General features: G+C 46.2%; 1 protein-coding gene across 19 annotated transcripts in view; it reads left to right on the top strand.

Moving 5' to 3' along the window:
- The window catches only part of FHAD1 (forkhead associated phosphopeptide binding domain 1), a 156,571-nt gene that overhangs the window by 53,095 nt on the left and 91,248 nt on the right, over nucleotides 1–12,228 (top strand). For 15 of the 19 annotated variants that reach the window (XR_012425833.1, XM_065529680.2, XM_065529693.2 and 12 more), the window contains exons 5-6: nucleotides 1,613–1,722; nucleotides 6,443–6,679. Coding sequence is in view for 17 of the 19 variants with exons in the window: in XM_065529680.2 (XP_065385752.1) it covers nucleotides 1,613–1,722; nucleotides 6,443–6,679 (347 nt within the window). In the remaining 2 variants the exon portion in view is untranslated. The remainder of the gene's footprint in view (nucleotides 1–1,612; nucleotides 1,723–6,442; nucleotides 6,680–12,228) is intronic. The other 4 variants (XM_074019591.1, XM_074019596.1, XM_074019586.1 and 1 more) reach the window with 1 other exon arrangement.

The following is a 12,228-nucleotide window of genomic DNA, read 5'->3' as shown; positions in this document are numbered from 1 at the left end:
TGCATAATGGTTATGAATACAGGCTCTGGATCAGACAAACCTGGGTTCAAATCTTGACTCTATCACTCACCAGCTGTGGGACCTTCAGCAAGTACTTGGCGTCCCTGTACTTCGGTTCCCTCACTTACAAAATATGATATGAATGCCATGTCGCTAGTTGTTATGCTGTATTTTTATTGTTGTATCATTATTTTTTATTGGGTTTTTAAGAAGTATTTTTGGCCAGGCATAGTGGCTCCCATCTGTAATCCCAGGGCTTTGGGAGGCTGAGACAGCAGGATCACTTAAGCTTAGAGGTTTGAGACCAGCCTGGATAACATAGCAAATTCCTGTCTCTACAACAAAATTAAAAGTTAGCCAAGCACGGTAGCATGCATGCACCTGTAGTCCCGACTACTTGGGAGCCTGAGGTGGGAAGATCAATTGAACTCAGGAGGTCAAGACTGCAGTGACCCGTGATCATGCTACTGCACTCTAGACTGGGTGACAGAGCAAGACCGTGTCTGTCTGTCTGTCTCTCTCTCTCTCTACACACACACACACACACACACACACACACACACACACACACACACACACACATATATATTTTCAATCCACAGTTGGTTGACTCCACAAATGTGGAACCCACACATATGGAGGGCCAGCTGTATCTACTTCTTGTTATAAGTCCCAGTATCACAGAACCAGATATAAATAAGGCTTTGAGGGCCATACAGTCTGTGTTGCAACTACTCAACTCTCTGTATTTGTGGCACAAAAGCAGCCATAGATGATACATACATGAGTAACTGTGGCCACATTCCAATAAAACTGTACTTTCAGTCATAGGCAGTGGGCTGCATTCAGCCCCAGGGCTGTAGTTGGCCAGTCCCTGCTCTACCTAATGTTTCATTTACTCCTCACAGTTGCCCTTTATGATACAGACTATTCATGCCCCTCAATGATATGTGTGGAAACTAAGGCTAAAAGGTATTAAATGACCTGCCCAGGAGATTAAATGATCTGCCCTAGATCACCCGCTGTTCTGTGGCATAGGAAAAAGGTCTGGAAAAAGACACATCATGTTAGGTAACAGCACAGTTAGCACAGGAAGAAGGAAGGAGGTGGCCCTTTCTGTTTCTGGTCCTTCCGTGATGCTTTCACTGCTTTTCAGTGAACACGCACACCACTTTGTAATTTTTTTTTTTTTTTTTTTTTGAGACAGAGTCTTGCTCTGTCACCCAGGCTGGAGTGCAGTGGCGTGATCTCGACTCACTGCAAGCTCCACCTCCCGGGTTCACGCCATTCTCCTGCCTCAGCCTCCGGAGTAGCTGGGACTATAGGTGCCCGCCACCATGCCTGGCTAATTTTTTCTATTTTAAGTAGAGACGGGGTTTCACTGTATTAGCCAGGATGGTCTCAATCTCCTGACCACGTGATCCGCCCACCTTGGCCTCCCAAAGTGCCAGGATTACAGGTGTGAGCCACCGCGCCCGGCCTGTAATTTTTAAATTACATAAAATGTCTATGTCTGCGGGGAGACAAACAGGAAGGCTAATGTGAACATCTTCTTCAGGCCTCAGGGAAACTCATGATGTCTTTTGTGCTCTCTGCTGATCTCACGCCTTAGTGTGGACCAATGCCATGAAACTGTCGGAAACACCACTGGCCGAGGGGATTCCTGGGGCAGTTCCCCCCGCGGAGATTTATGTGGAGGAGGACTTGGCCCAGCAGGACAAGGTGAGGGAGGGGTCTGGGGAAGGGTGGAGCTGCAGCAGCAATCACACTGCAGAGGGACTTGCTGATGCCTGTTCTTCTCTGTGGCCCAGAAGTGCCCTTATCCTGCTTCCAAGAAACCACCTCTTATTCCCTAAGACATTCAACCAGATGTTTTATTCTAATTATGGCCTCCGCAACCAATGTTTATGAAGCATCTACTGTGAGCTGGACTGCATCCCATGCACTTAACATTCATTCGCTCGTTTAATCTTTGCTGTCTTCAAAAGAGGTTTTTGATCACCCTCACTTAACAAGGAGGAAACTGGAGCTCAGAGAGGTTAAGTAACTTGCCCAAGGTTACACAGTACAAGGGGCAGAATTGGGATTCACACCCAGGTCTGGTTAACTTCCCTAGTAGGAGGAAGTGAGAGCTGAGGTCAGAGATGACTGAGCAAATGAGAAAGACTTGTTAAAGAACCAGAGAGGTTTAGAGAGTGAGACAGGAAGAGAGGTCAGAACAGATGAATGTAAGCATACCTGGGAAGGATGGATCCAGGCTGATTTCGCCTCACTTAGCCACAACCTGAAAATTGTATTATAATCGACTACTTTTGCACCAACCTAATACTAAAAGCAGTAGTCCAACAATGCCATGCTTCCCCTGAAGATCAGGGCCTGAGCCTGCAGCAATTCTCAGAGTCTGTAAGGAGCAGAACCACCTGGAGCTCTTGTCACACGTGGGAGTGACATTTCCAGGAATCTGCAGCAAGGGTGAGTAAGGTGGGAAGTCAGGTTTGGATGCTCTGTCAGTTACCCATTGCTGTAAACAAGCGAGCCCAAAACTTTGTGGCTTGAAACAGCAATTTATTTCCCACAATTCTATGGGTCGCCTTGGAAGGTTCTCCTGCTGGTATCTTCTGTCTCACTCACGCAACCGCAGTCAGCCAGTGGCGTGGCAGGGACTGATGGTCTCAGAAGGCCTCATTCCCATGTCTGGGACCTCAGTTGGGACACCTGGAAGTAGTTTTTTTGTTTGTTTGTTATTTTTTTTTTAGTTTCTTCCCACAGACAGATTTTTTTTTTTTTTTTGAAGTTTTTATAGAGTTTTTATTAGTTTTATTTTTTTAATTTTTCCTTAAGTTATTGGGGTACAGGTGGTATTTGGTTACATGAGTAAACTAGTACAGCCACTATGGAAAACAGCATGGAGATGCCTTAAATAACTAAAAGCAGAACCACCATTTGACCTGGAAATCCCGCTACTGGGTATCTACTCAGAGGAAAAGCAGTCATTATTTGAAAAAGATACTTGCACACACATGTTTATAGCAGCACAATTCACAATTGCAAAATCACGGAACCAATCCAAATGCCCATCCATCAACGAGTGGGTAAAGAAACTGTGGTATATATATTCAGTGGAATACTACGCAGCCATAAAAAGGAATTAATTAACAGCATTTGCAGTGACCTGGATGAGATTGGAGACTATTATTCTAAGTGAAGTAACTCAGGAATGGAAAACCAAACATCGTATGTTCTCACTGATATGTGGGAGCTAAGCTATGAGGACGCAAAGGCAGCAGGATGATACAGTGGGTTTTGGGGATTTGGGGGGAAGAGTGGGAGGAGGGTGAGGGATCAAAGTCTACAAATATGATGCAGTGTATACCGCTCGGGTGATAGGTGCACCAAAATCTCACCATTAAAAATCACCACTAATGGAATTGTGAGCCCTCTCTGCATGTGGCTTTTCATCCTGGGCTTCTTCATAGCAGTACAGTGGTCTTTGGGTTTCCAGATGTCCAGGACAGAAGCTGTACAGCCTCTTAAGAAATTGCTTAGAGACCACCCAACATCATGTCTATCACTTTCTCTTGGTCAAAGCAGATCACAGGGCCAGCCTAGATTTAGGGGCTGGGGAAATAGACTCCACTGCTTGATGGCAGAAGCTGCAAAGTTATTTGTAGCCATTTTTAATCCACCACAGTTGTTAAGCTGGAAATAGGATGCAACCACATTTCTAAATTTTTACTATTTATGAAGTATTTATGCCCTGACTTGTCAGGACTCCTTCAAGTGCAAGTGACAACAAACAAATTGGTTTAAGAAAAAATAGGCTGGGCTCAATGGCTCACGCCTGTAATCCCAGCACTTTGGGAGGCCAAGCAGGAGGATCACCTGAGCCCAGGAGTTCACACCCAGCCTAGGGAACATAGTAAGACTCCATCTCTGCAAAAAAAAAAAATTGCCACACATAGTGGAACTTGCCTATAGTCCCAGCTACTAGGGAGGCTGAGGTGGGAGAATCACTGGAGCCCAGGGGATCAGGCTGCAATGAGCTGTGATTGCACTACTGTGCTCCAGTTTGGGTGACAGAGCAAGACCGTGTCAGAAAGAAAGAAAGAAAGAAGGAAAGAAAGAAAGAAGGAAGGAAGGAAGGAAGGAAGGAAGGAAGGAAGGAAGGAAGGAAGGAAGGAAGGAAGGAAGGAAGGAAGGAAAGAAAGAAAGAAAGAAAGGAAGGAAGAAAGAAAGAAAGAAAGAAAGAAAGAAAGAAAGAAAGAAAGAAAGGAAGGAAGAAAGAAAGAAAGAAAGAAAGAAAGAAAGAAAAAGAAAGAAAGAAAGAAAGAAAGGAAGAAAGGAAAGGAAGGAAAGGAAGGAAAGAGAAAGGAAAGAGGAAGGAAAGAGGAAGGAAAGAGGAAGGAAAGAGGAAAGAAAGGAAAGAAAAGAAAAAGGGAAGAAAGGGAAGAAAAGGAAGAAAAGGAAGAAAGGAAGGAAGGAAGGAAAAGAACATTTTTTATTGTCTTATTTTATTGGAAAATATAAAAGCCAACCAGCTTCAGGCATGACTGAATCTAGGAGCTTAAATGATCAGGGTGCTCCCCGCTATCAGTTTCTCCACTGCTTCCCTCATAGTTTTGCTTTCTGCAGCGGGCTGGCTTCTTTTGTTGGAAAACATGACTGTAAACAAACTGAAGTCTCTAAAGATTATGATCCCAAAGGAAGCAAGAGCTTCTTCCTCTTTTAAGAAATACATGAAATCTCTGAGAAAATGCCAACTGACCAGCCTGGGTCACATGCACAATGGCAGGCGGGACAGGAAGGATCAGGGCACATAACTGACCCTCCTGCCAAGACCACGTGGAAGGGTCAGGGGTGCTCCCTCAGGGAAGTCACAGGGTCCTCACTAGAAAGGCAGGAACCGTAGCTGTGCACCGTAAGCTGCAGGCTTCTCTATACTTCAGTGCCCAGCACACGCATGGCACACAGTAGATGCTCAATACATGTTTGTTGTGTGGATATTGAACAAACACCTGGCTGGAAATGGAGCCCTTGGGTAACTCATATTGGATGAGGCAAGGGGCTGCCCCAGAGCATGGACTCTGTTTGAGGCTGTCCTTTGAAATGTTGCCACAAGCACTCACAGGGACCCAAGGACAGACCCTGGGCAGCAGTCGGGCTCCATCATGACCAAAACCCGGTGGTGCCCCAGGCTAGCAAGCTAGAAGGTCGAGCTCCCCAGGCAATGCGCTGGCCTGGAAACTGCCCACCCGCCTCCTTCCAACCAGTGGAAAATTGCATGGAGAGCAGAGTTTCAAAGTAACTGATCAGGAACTCTGTAGCTGCCTATGAATCATGTCGGGGAATTTTTGTTCTCAGTCTTCCTGATATTTTATTGATGAGTTCTGGCAAGAAGTTTGGGGGACTTTTTCCCCCTTTTTCGGGAAGCCTAACCAATTCTTCGGCTACAGTGTTTTTTCTTTTGGAGAGATGGGAGACTGGGTTAATGAGACCTGTGGGTACAGCCTGCCAAGCCCAGAGTTTTTTCCAGCCTGAAGTTTACAAGAACCTACATACATAAATCACCATTCCCCTCTCATTTATTTTTCATGACTTAGTTACCTGGAATACGTTTTTATGTGAATAACCAAAAGAGCCAGGGAATAACAGAAGAGAGGAAAGGGGAAAAGCTATTTCAGAATATATTAAATTTGTAAAGTTAAATAGCCCCATTATAGTCAGAATGTGGTTGAATAGAGTCATTTCCTTAATTACCTTTCCTTGGTCCCCAGATGTTAGACTGAGGCCTGGTAAGTTAATTCCTAAAAATATTATAAGTAAACTTTTTGGCAACAAAAATTCCCAAGAGGGATGGTGGTTCTTAATATGAAAGTATAATTTTAGGGGAAAGGAAAGTTTCTGTCCCTCTAAAGTATCCACATGCATTGTAGGAGTCTATGTGCAAGCAGTCGTTTTCACCACACTATCGTCTCTCTGAGTTTCCAAGTGACAGAGCCTCAAAGTCTGCCTTTTCCCTGCCTGCCTGCCCCTACTTTCCCAAAAGAATTACACTATAATTTTCCTACCTTTTTTTTGAGTCAGAGTTTCACTCTTATTGCCCAGGCTAGAGTGCAATGGCATGGTCTTGGCCCACTGCAACCTCTGCCTCCTGGGTTCAAGCGATTCTCCTGTCTCAGCCTCCCAAGTAGCTGGGATTACAGGCACTCACCACCACACCCAGCTAATTTTTTTATTTTCAGTAGCGACAGGGTTTCACCATGTTGGCCAGGCTGGTCTTGAACTCCTGACCTCAAGCGATCCACCCGCCTTGGCCTCCCAAAGTGCTGGTATTACAGGCGCGAGCCACCGCACCTGGCCTCTACCTTTTTTTCTTTTTAAATGGGCTCAGCCTCACACCTAGGCCCACACCTAGTAAGCTTGCCATCTGATCTCTACCCAGGATGAAATAATTCTGCTGCTGGGAAAAGAGGTCAGCCGTCTCTCAGATTATGAAATTGAATCCAAATACAAAGACGTCATAATAGCAAACCTGCAGAAGGAAGTGGCTGAGCTGAGTCAGAAGCTGTCGGAGACCACCACCTCCAGGCAGAATGAGAGGGAGATCTCACAGAAGTGTCAGGTTCTGGATGAAGACATCGATGCCAAACAGAAAGAGATCCAGAGCTTGAAGAGCCAGGTAGGCAGAGCCTGAGAGGCACAGCACAGCTCTCAGACCAAGGCCTGGGAGGCTCCAAGAGCCCCAACCAAGGTGAGACACCCGGAGTTAGGGAACAGGTGGTCAGTGGAGCGTGGTGGTTAAGAACACAAATCCACAAGGCTGAGAGACTCGGCAGTTTCCTAGCATGGTAAGAACAAGATCAGCCGTTGTTCAGCACTGGCCACGAGCAAGAACTAGTACAAAGCACTTTGGATTAACTTATTTAAACCTCACAGTCCTCTGACACATCCATTCTACAGATGAAGGGTCTAAGGCAGGCCCAGGCCAGGCACGGTGGCTCACACCAGTAATCTGGCACTTTGGGAGGCCGAGGCAGGCGGATCACTTGAGGTCAGGAGTTCGAGACCAGCCTGGCCAATATGGTGAAACCCTGTCTCTATTAAAAATACAAAAATTTGCCAGGCATGGTAGTGCATGCCTGTAATCCCAACTACTCGGGAGGCTGAGGCTGAACCTGGGAAGCAGAGGTTAGTGAACCGAGATTGCGCCACTGCACTCCAACCTGGGTGACAGAGTGAGACCCTGTCTCAAAAAGAAAGAAAGAAAAAAGTCTAAGACAGGCCCAGAGACACCCAGGAACTGCTTACAGCTTGTGCAGCACGTGAGAGGTGGCGGTGCAATTTGAACTCAGGTCCACCTTCTCGCAGACCCCATGTTCTCACCCCAATTTCCTATTTCCCCACGATGCTGTCACTTCAGTGACTGCATCTCACCCAAATCCAGCCCCAGCCAGAGAGCGCTATGGGCAGTTAGCTAAGTGGGGAAAAGGAACCGCCCAGTGTTCCAAACACAGAGGCCTTTACCAAACCCTGAAGGCAGTTAGTTACTGGTTCCCTTACAGGGAATTTCATCAAACAAAAATTCTTCACCTGGAATTTCTGAATTTACCAGTCATGTACGTTTCTCTTGAAACTTGATTCAAATTCCTTTTTTTTTACTTTAAAATTGGTCAGTGATGGCCGGGCGCGGTGGCTCACGCCTGTAATCCCAGCACTCGGGAGGCTGAGGCAGGAGAATCACTTGATCCTGGGTGGTGGAGGTTGTAGTGAGCTGAGATTGTGCCACGGCACTTTAGCCTGGGCAACAGAGCAAGATTCTGTCTCAAAAAAAAAAAAAAAAAAGAAAAGAAAGAAAGAATTACTCTGACTAATTAATACTCCTCCCCCCACTTTGATCTTGGCTCATAATTGAAAGATGATAATTTTATAACAAAGCATTTCTAAGCTAAAGGGTGCAGTTGGTCTGAATCCAAATCAAGTTTCATCTGCTCACATTTTAGTCTCTTAAATATTCTACTGCCAACAGAACATTCAAGCAGACGTATAAGCCACATGGCAGGTTGATTTATTGTTCTGATTACTTTATTCTCCCGGGTCTCCTGAAAGTGTGTGCATAACGATTTGCTCTCAAAGCCCTTCGATCCGATCCGACACCCCAAGACAACGCGTACCGCCATGCAGTCTGCGCTGCGCAGTCTGCCTGTGCTAATTAGAAGCTGAATTAGTATCTTGAAGCAATCAGTCTTCCTAGCACTATTAACTTTCTTATGACCCAGGGCCCATTTTATTACACAGTATAACAGGCACTAAACACCTGGGGATTTATGCCAGTTATGGACAATATGGATATTTATTTTGGTCATGAAATTGATGAAGATATTTGAAGACCACTTGGAGTTTTCCCACAGTCTGATATCCTAAAGCTCTGATACTTAGATTGAAACATTTCCTGTCTGTCAGACAGCACTGGAGTCTGGGGATGTGTTTTCCCATCCCTTCTGGAAGTTTCTCTCTGTGTTGTGCCTCTGGTATGCAAACAAAAGCATTAAGCTGAGAAGAGCTGTAACTTTTAAAACAAAAAATCCAAGTGCCTTTTTATGGGAGCATTGCATGGCCCCACAGAAAACAGGAAGAAGTGAAATAATTTTTTTCACTCCAAGTTTCCAAAGTGCAGACCTGCACATGTATGGCCTTGGAGAGGGTTGGGGCTTTGCAGCCCATGTCCCTCCATCTTCTAGTGAGCACCCCTTCTCCAGTGTCTCAGATGCCCCAGGGAAAATGTGAGTGATGCACGAAATGGGCCGTATAAATTGTGAAACCTTGATCCTTCTGTTAATTCTACCACCGAGTCATAGCCACAGGGTTTTCAGGGACAGACACTAAAACAGACTATGAGCGCCACCTGGTGGCCAGGTGCAGGGCATACCGTACCTGCATTGTTGGTGTCCCCCCACTCCCACCCTGTCATATGTTATGATATGCCAGAAACACGATGTGATGATTAACAGGAATTCTTGCACTCCTCCTAATAACAGTCACACTGGTGTTTAAGTGAGCCTAGGCAAGGCTTACAAATGCACACAGAAATATTATCAATCTAACTTCCTGGAGACAGGCAAGAGAAGCAGAAGCTAAAACACATCGTAGAATAATCAGAGCTAGTATCTATGTGTGCGCCAGGCATGGTCTGAGTACTCTTACATGTACTAACTTATTAAAATACTTTCAACAACCGTGAAATTACGACCGTCACCGCACTTACAGAATTAAAAAGTGGGACAGAATTGGTGTCCTCCCTACCTTTACGCAGAGACCAATTTTGCAGACGGCAGTCTGGCTTCTGTGTCCCTACCATGCTTCACGGCCTCAGGCTCTTAATGCTGGTTCCTAGAGCCACGTGATAAGTGGGAAGAACTAGAAGCAGGCAACTAAAGCCTGGATTTGGATCATAACTCTACCACTGACTGATCTGTGCAATCCCAAGCAAGCAACCTCACCCCCTGAGTCTTGATTTCCTCACTTGCAAAATGGGAGCTGATATGGCTTGGCTGCATCCCCACCAAATCTCAACTTGAATTGTATCCCAGAAATCCCATGTGTTGTGGGAAGGACCCAGGGGGAGGTAATTGAATCGTGGGGGCCAGTATTTCCTGTGCTGTTCTCATTATAGTGAATAAGTCTCAGGAGATCTGATGGGTTTATCGGGGGTTTCCACTTTTGCTTCTTCCTCATTTTCTCTTGCTGCCACCATGTAAGAAGTGCCTTTCACTTCCCACCATGATTCTGAGGCCTCCCCGACCATGTGGAACTGTAAGTCCAAATAAACCTCTTTTTCTTCCCAGTATCAGGTATGACTTTATCAGCAGTGTGAAAACAAACTACTACACTAAATTGGTACCAATACAGTGGGGCATTGCTGAAAAGATACCTGAAAATGTGGAAGCAACTTTGGAACTGACTAACAGAGGTTGGAACAGTTTGGAGGGCTCAGAAGAAAACAGGAAAATGTGGGAAAGTTTGGAACTTTCTAAAGACTTGCTGAATGGCTTTGACAAAAAGCCTGATAGCAATATGGACAATCAGGCCCAGGCTGAGGTAGTCTCAGATGGAGATGAGGAACTTGTTGGGAACTGGAGCAAAGGTGACTCTTGTTATGTTTTAGCAAAGAGGCTGGTGGCATTTTGCCCCTGCCCTAAAGATTTGTGGAACTTTAAACTTGAGAGAGATAATTTAGTGTACTGGCAGAAGAAATTTCTAAGCAGCAAAGCATTCAAAAGGTGACTTGGGTGCTGTTAAAAGCATTCCATTTTAAAAGGGACACAGCATAAAAGTTCAGAAAATTTGCAGCCTGATGATGGAGTAGAAAAGAAAAACCCATTTTCTGGGGAGAAATTCAAGCCAGCTGCAGAAATTTGCTTAAGTACCAAGGAGACTAATGTTAATCCCCAAGGCCATGGGGAAAATATCTCCAGGGCATGTCAGAGACCTTCACAGCAGCCCCTCCCATCACAGGCCCGGAGGCCCAGGAGGAGAAAGTGGTTTTGTGGGCCAGGCCCAGGGTCCCCATGCTGTGTGCAGCCTAGGGACTTGGTACCCTGTATCCCACACCCTCCAGCCATGGCTAAAAGGGGCCAACATAGAGCTCAGGCTGGGGCTTCAGAGGGTGGAAGCCCCAAGCCTTGGCAGCTTCCACATAGTGTTGAGCCTGCAGGTGCACAGAAGTCAGGAATTGAAGTTTGGGAACCTCCACCTGAATTTCAGAAGATGTATGGAAACGCCTGGATGCCCATGCAGAAGTTTGCTGCGGGGTCGGGGCCCTCATGGAGAACCTTTGCTAGAGCAGTGCAGAAGGGAAATGTGGAGTCAGAGCCCCTACACAGAGTCCCTACTGGGGCATGGCCTAGTGGAGCTGTGAGAAGAGGGCCCCCATCCTCCAGACCCCAGAATGGTAGATCCACCAATGGCTTGAATCGTGCTCCTGGAAAAGCCGCAGACACTCAATGCCAGCCCGTGAAAGCATCTGGGAGAGAGGCCATACCCTGCAAAGCAACAGGGGCAGAGCTGCCCAAGACCATGGAAACCTATCTCTTGCATCAGCGTAATCTGGATGTGAGACCTGGAGTCAAAAGATCATTTTGGAGCTTTAAAGTGTGACTGCGCTGCTGGACTTCAGACTTGCATGGGCCCTGTAACCCCTTTGTTTTGGCCAATTTCTCCTATTTGGAATGGCTGTATTTACCCAATACGTGTACCCCCATTGGACCTAGGAAGTAACTAGCTTGCTTTTGATTTTACAGGCTTATAGGCAGGAAGGACTTGCCTTGTCTCAGATGAGACTTTGGACTGTGGACTTTTGAGTTAATGCTGAAATGAATTAAGACTTTGGGGGACTATTGGGAAGGCATGGTTGGTTTTGAAATGTGAGGACATGAGATTTGGAGGGGCCAGGGGCAGAATGATATGGTTTGACTGTGTCCCCACCCAATCTCAACTTGAATTGTATCTCCCAGAGTTCTCACGTATTGTGGGAGGGACACAGGGGAGGTAACTGAATCATGGGGGCTGGTCTTTCCCGTGCTATTCTTGTTATAGTGAATAAGTCTCATAAGCTCTGATGGGTTTATCAGGGGTTTCCACTTTTGCTTTTTCCTCATTTTCCCTTGCCGCCGCCGTGATTCTGAGGCCTCCCCAGCCAGTGGAACTGTAATTCCAATTAAACCTCTTTTTCTTTTTCTTTTTCTTTTTTTTTAGACGGAGTCTCGCTCTGTCACAAGGCTGGAGTCCAGTGGTGTGATCTCGGCTCACTGCAAGCTCTGTCTCCCGGGTTCATACCATTCTCCTGCCTCAGCCTCCCAAGTAGCTGGGACTACAGATGCCCACCATCACGCCTGGCTAATTTTTTGTGTTTTTAGTAGAGACGGGGGTTTCACCGTGTTAGCCAGGATGGTCTCGATCTTCTGACTTCGTGATCTGCCTGCCTCGGCCTCCCAAAGTGCTGGGATTACAGGCATGAGCCACTGTGCCCGGCCTAAACCTCTTTTTCTTCCCAGACTCGGGTATGTCTTTATCACAGCATGAAAACAGACTGATACAGGAGCATTCCCCGGAGCCTCCTGCAGAGAGACCTCATATGAGGCTCTGTTGAAGGAGTAGTGTCTGTGAGCGGGCTTTGTAAGCTCTAGAGTGTTCTATGAGATATAACCTATTGTTATCATTTGAGGGAATTAA

This window comes from Macaca fascicularis, chromosome 1 (genome assembly GCF_037993035.2).
Source record: "Macaca fascicularis isolate 582-1 chromosome 1, T2T-MFA8v1.1".
NCBI classification, from domain to species: Eukaryota; Metazoa; Chordata; class Mammalia; order Primates; family Cercopithecidae; genus Macaca; species Macaca fascicularis.
The sequence above is the reverse complement of the archived record's forward strand: the minus strand, read 5'-3'. Positions and strand labels throughout refer to the sequence as shown.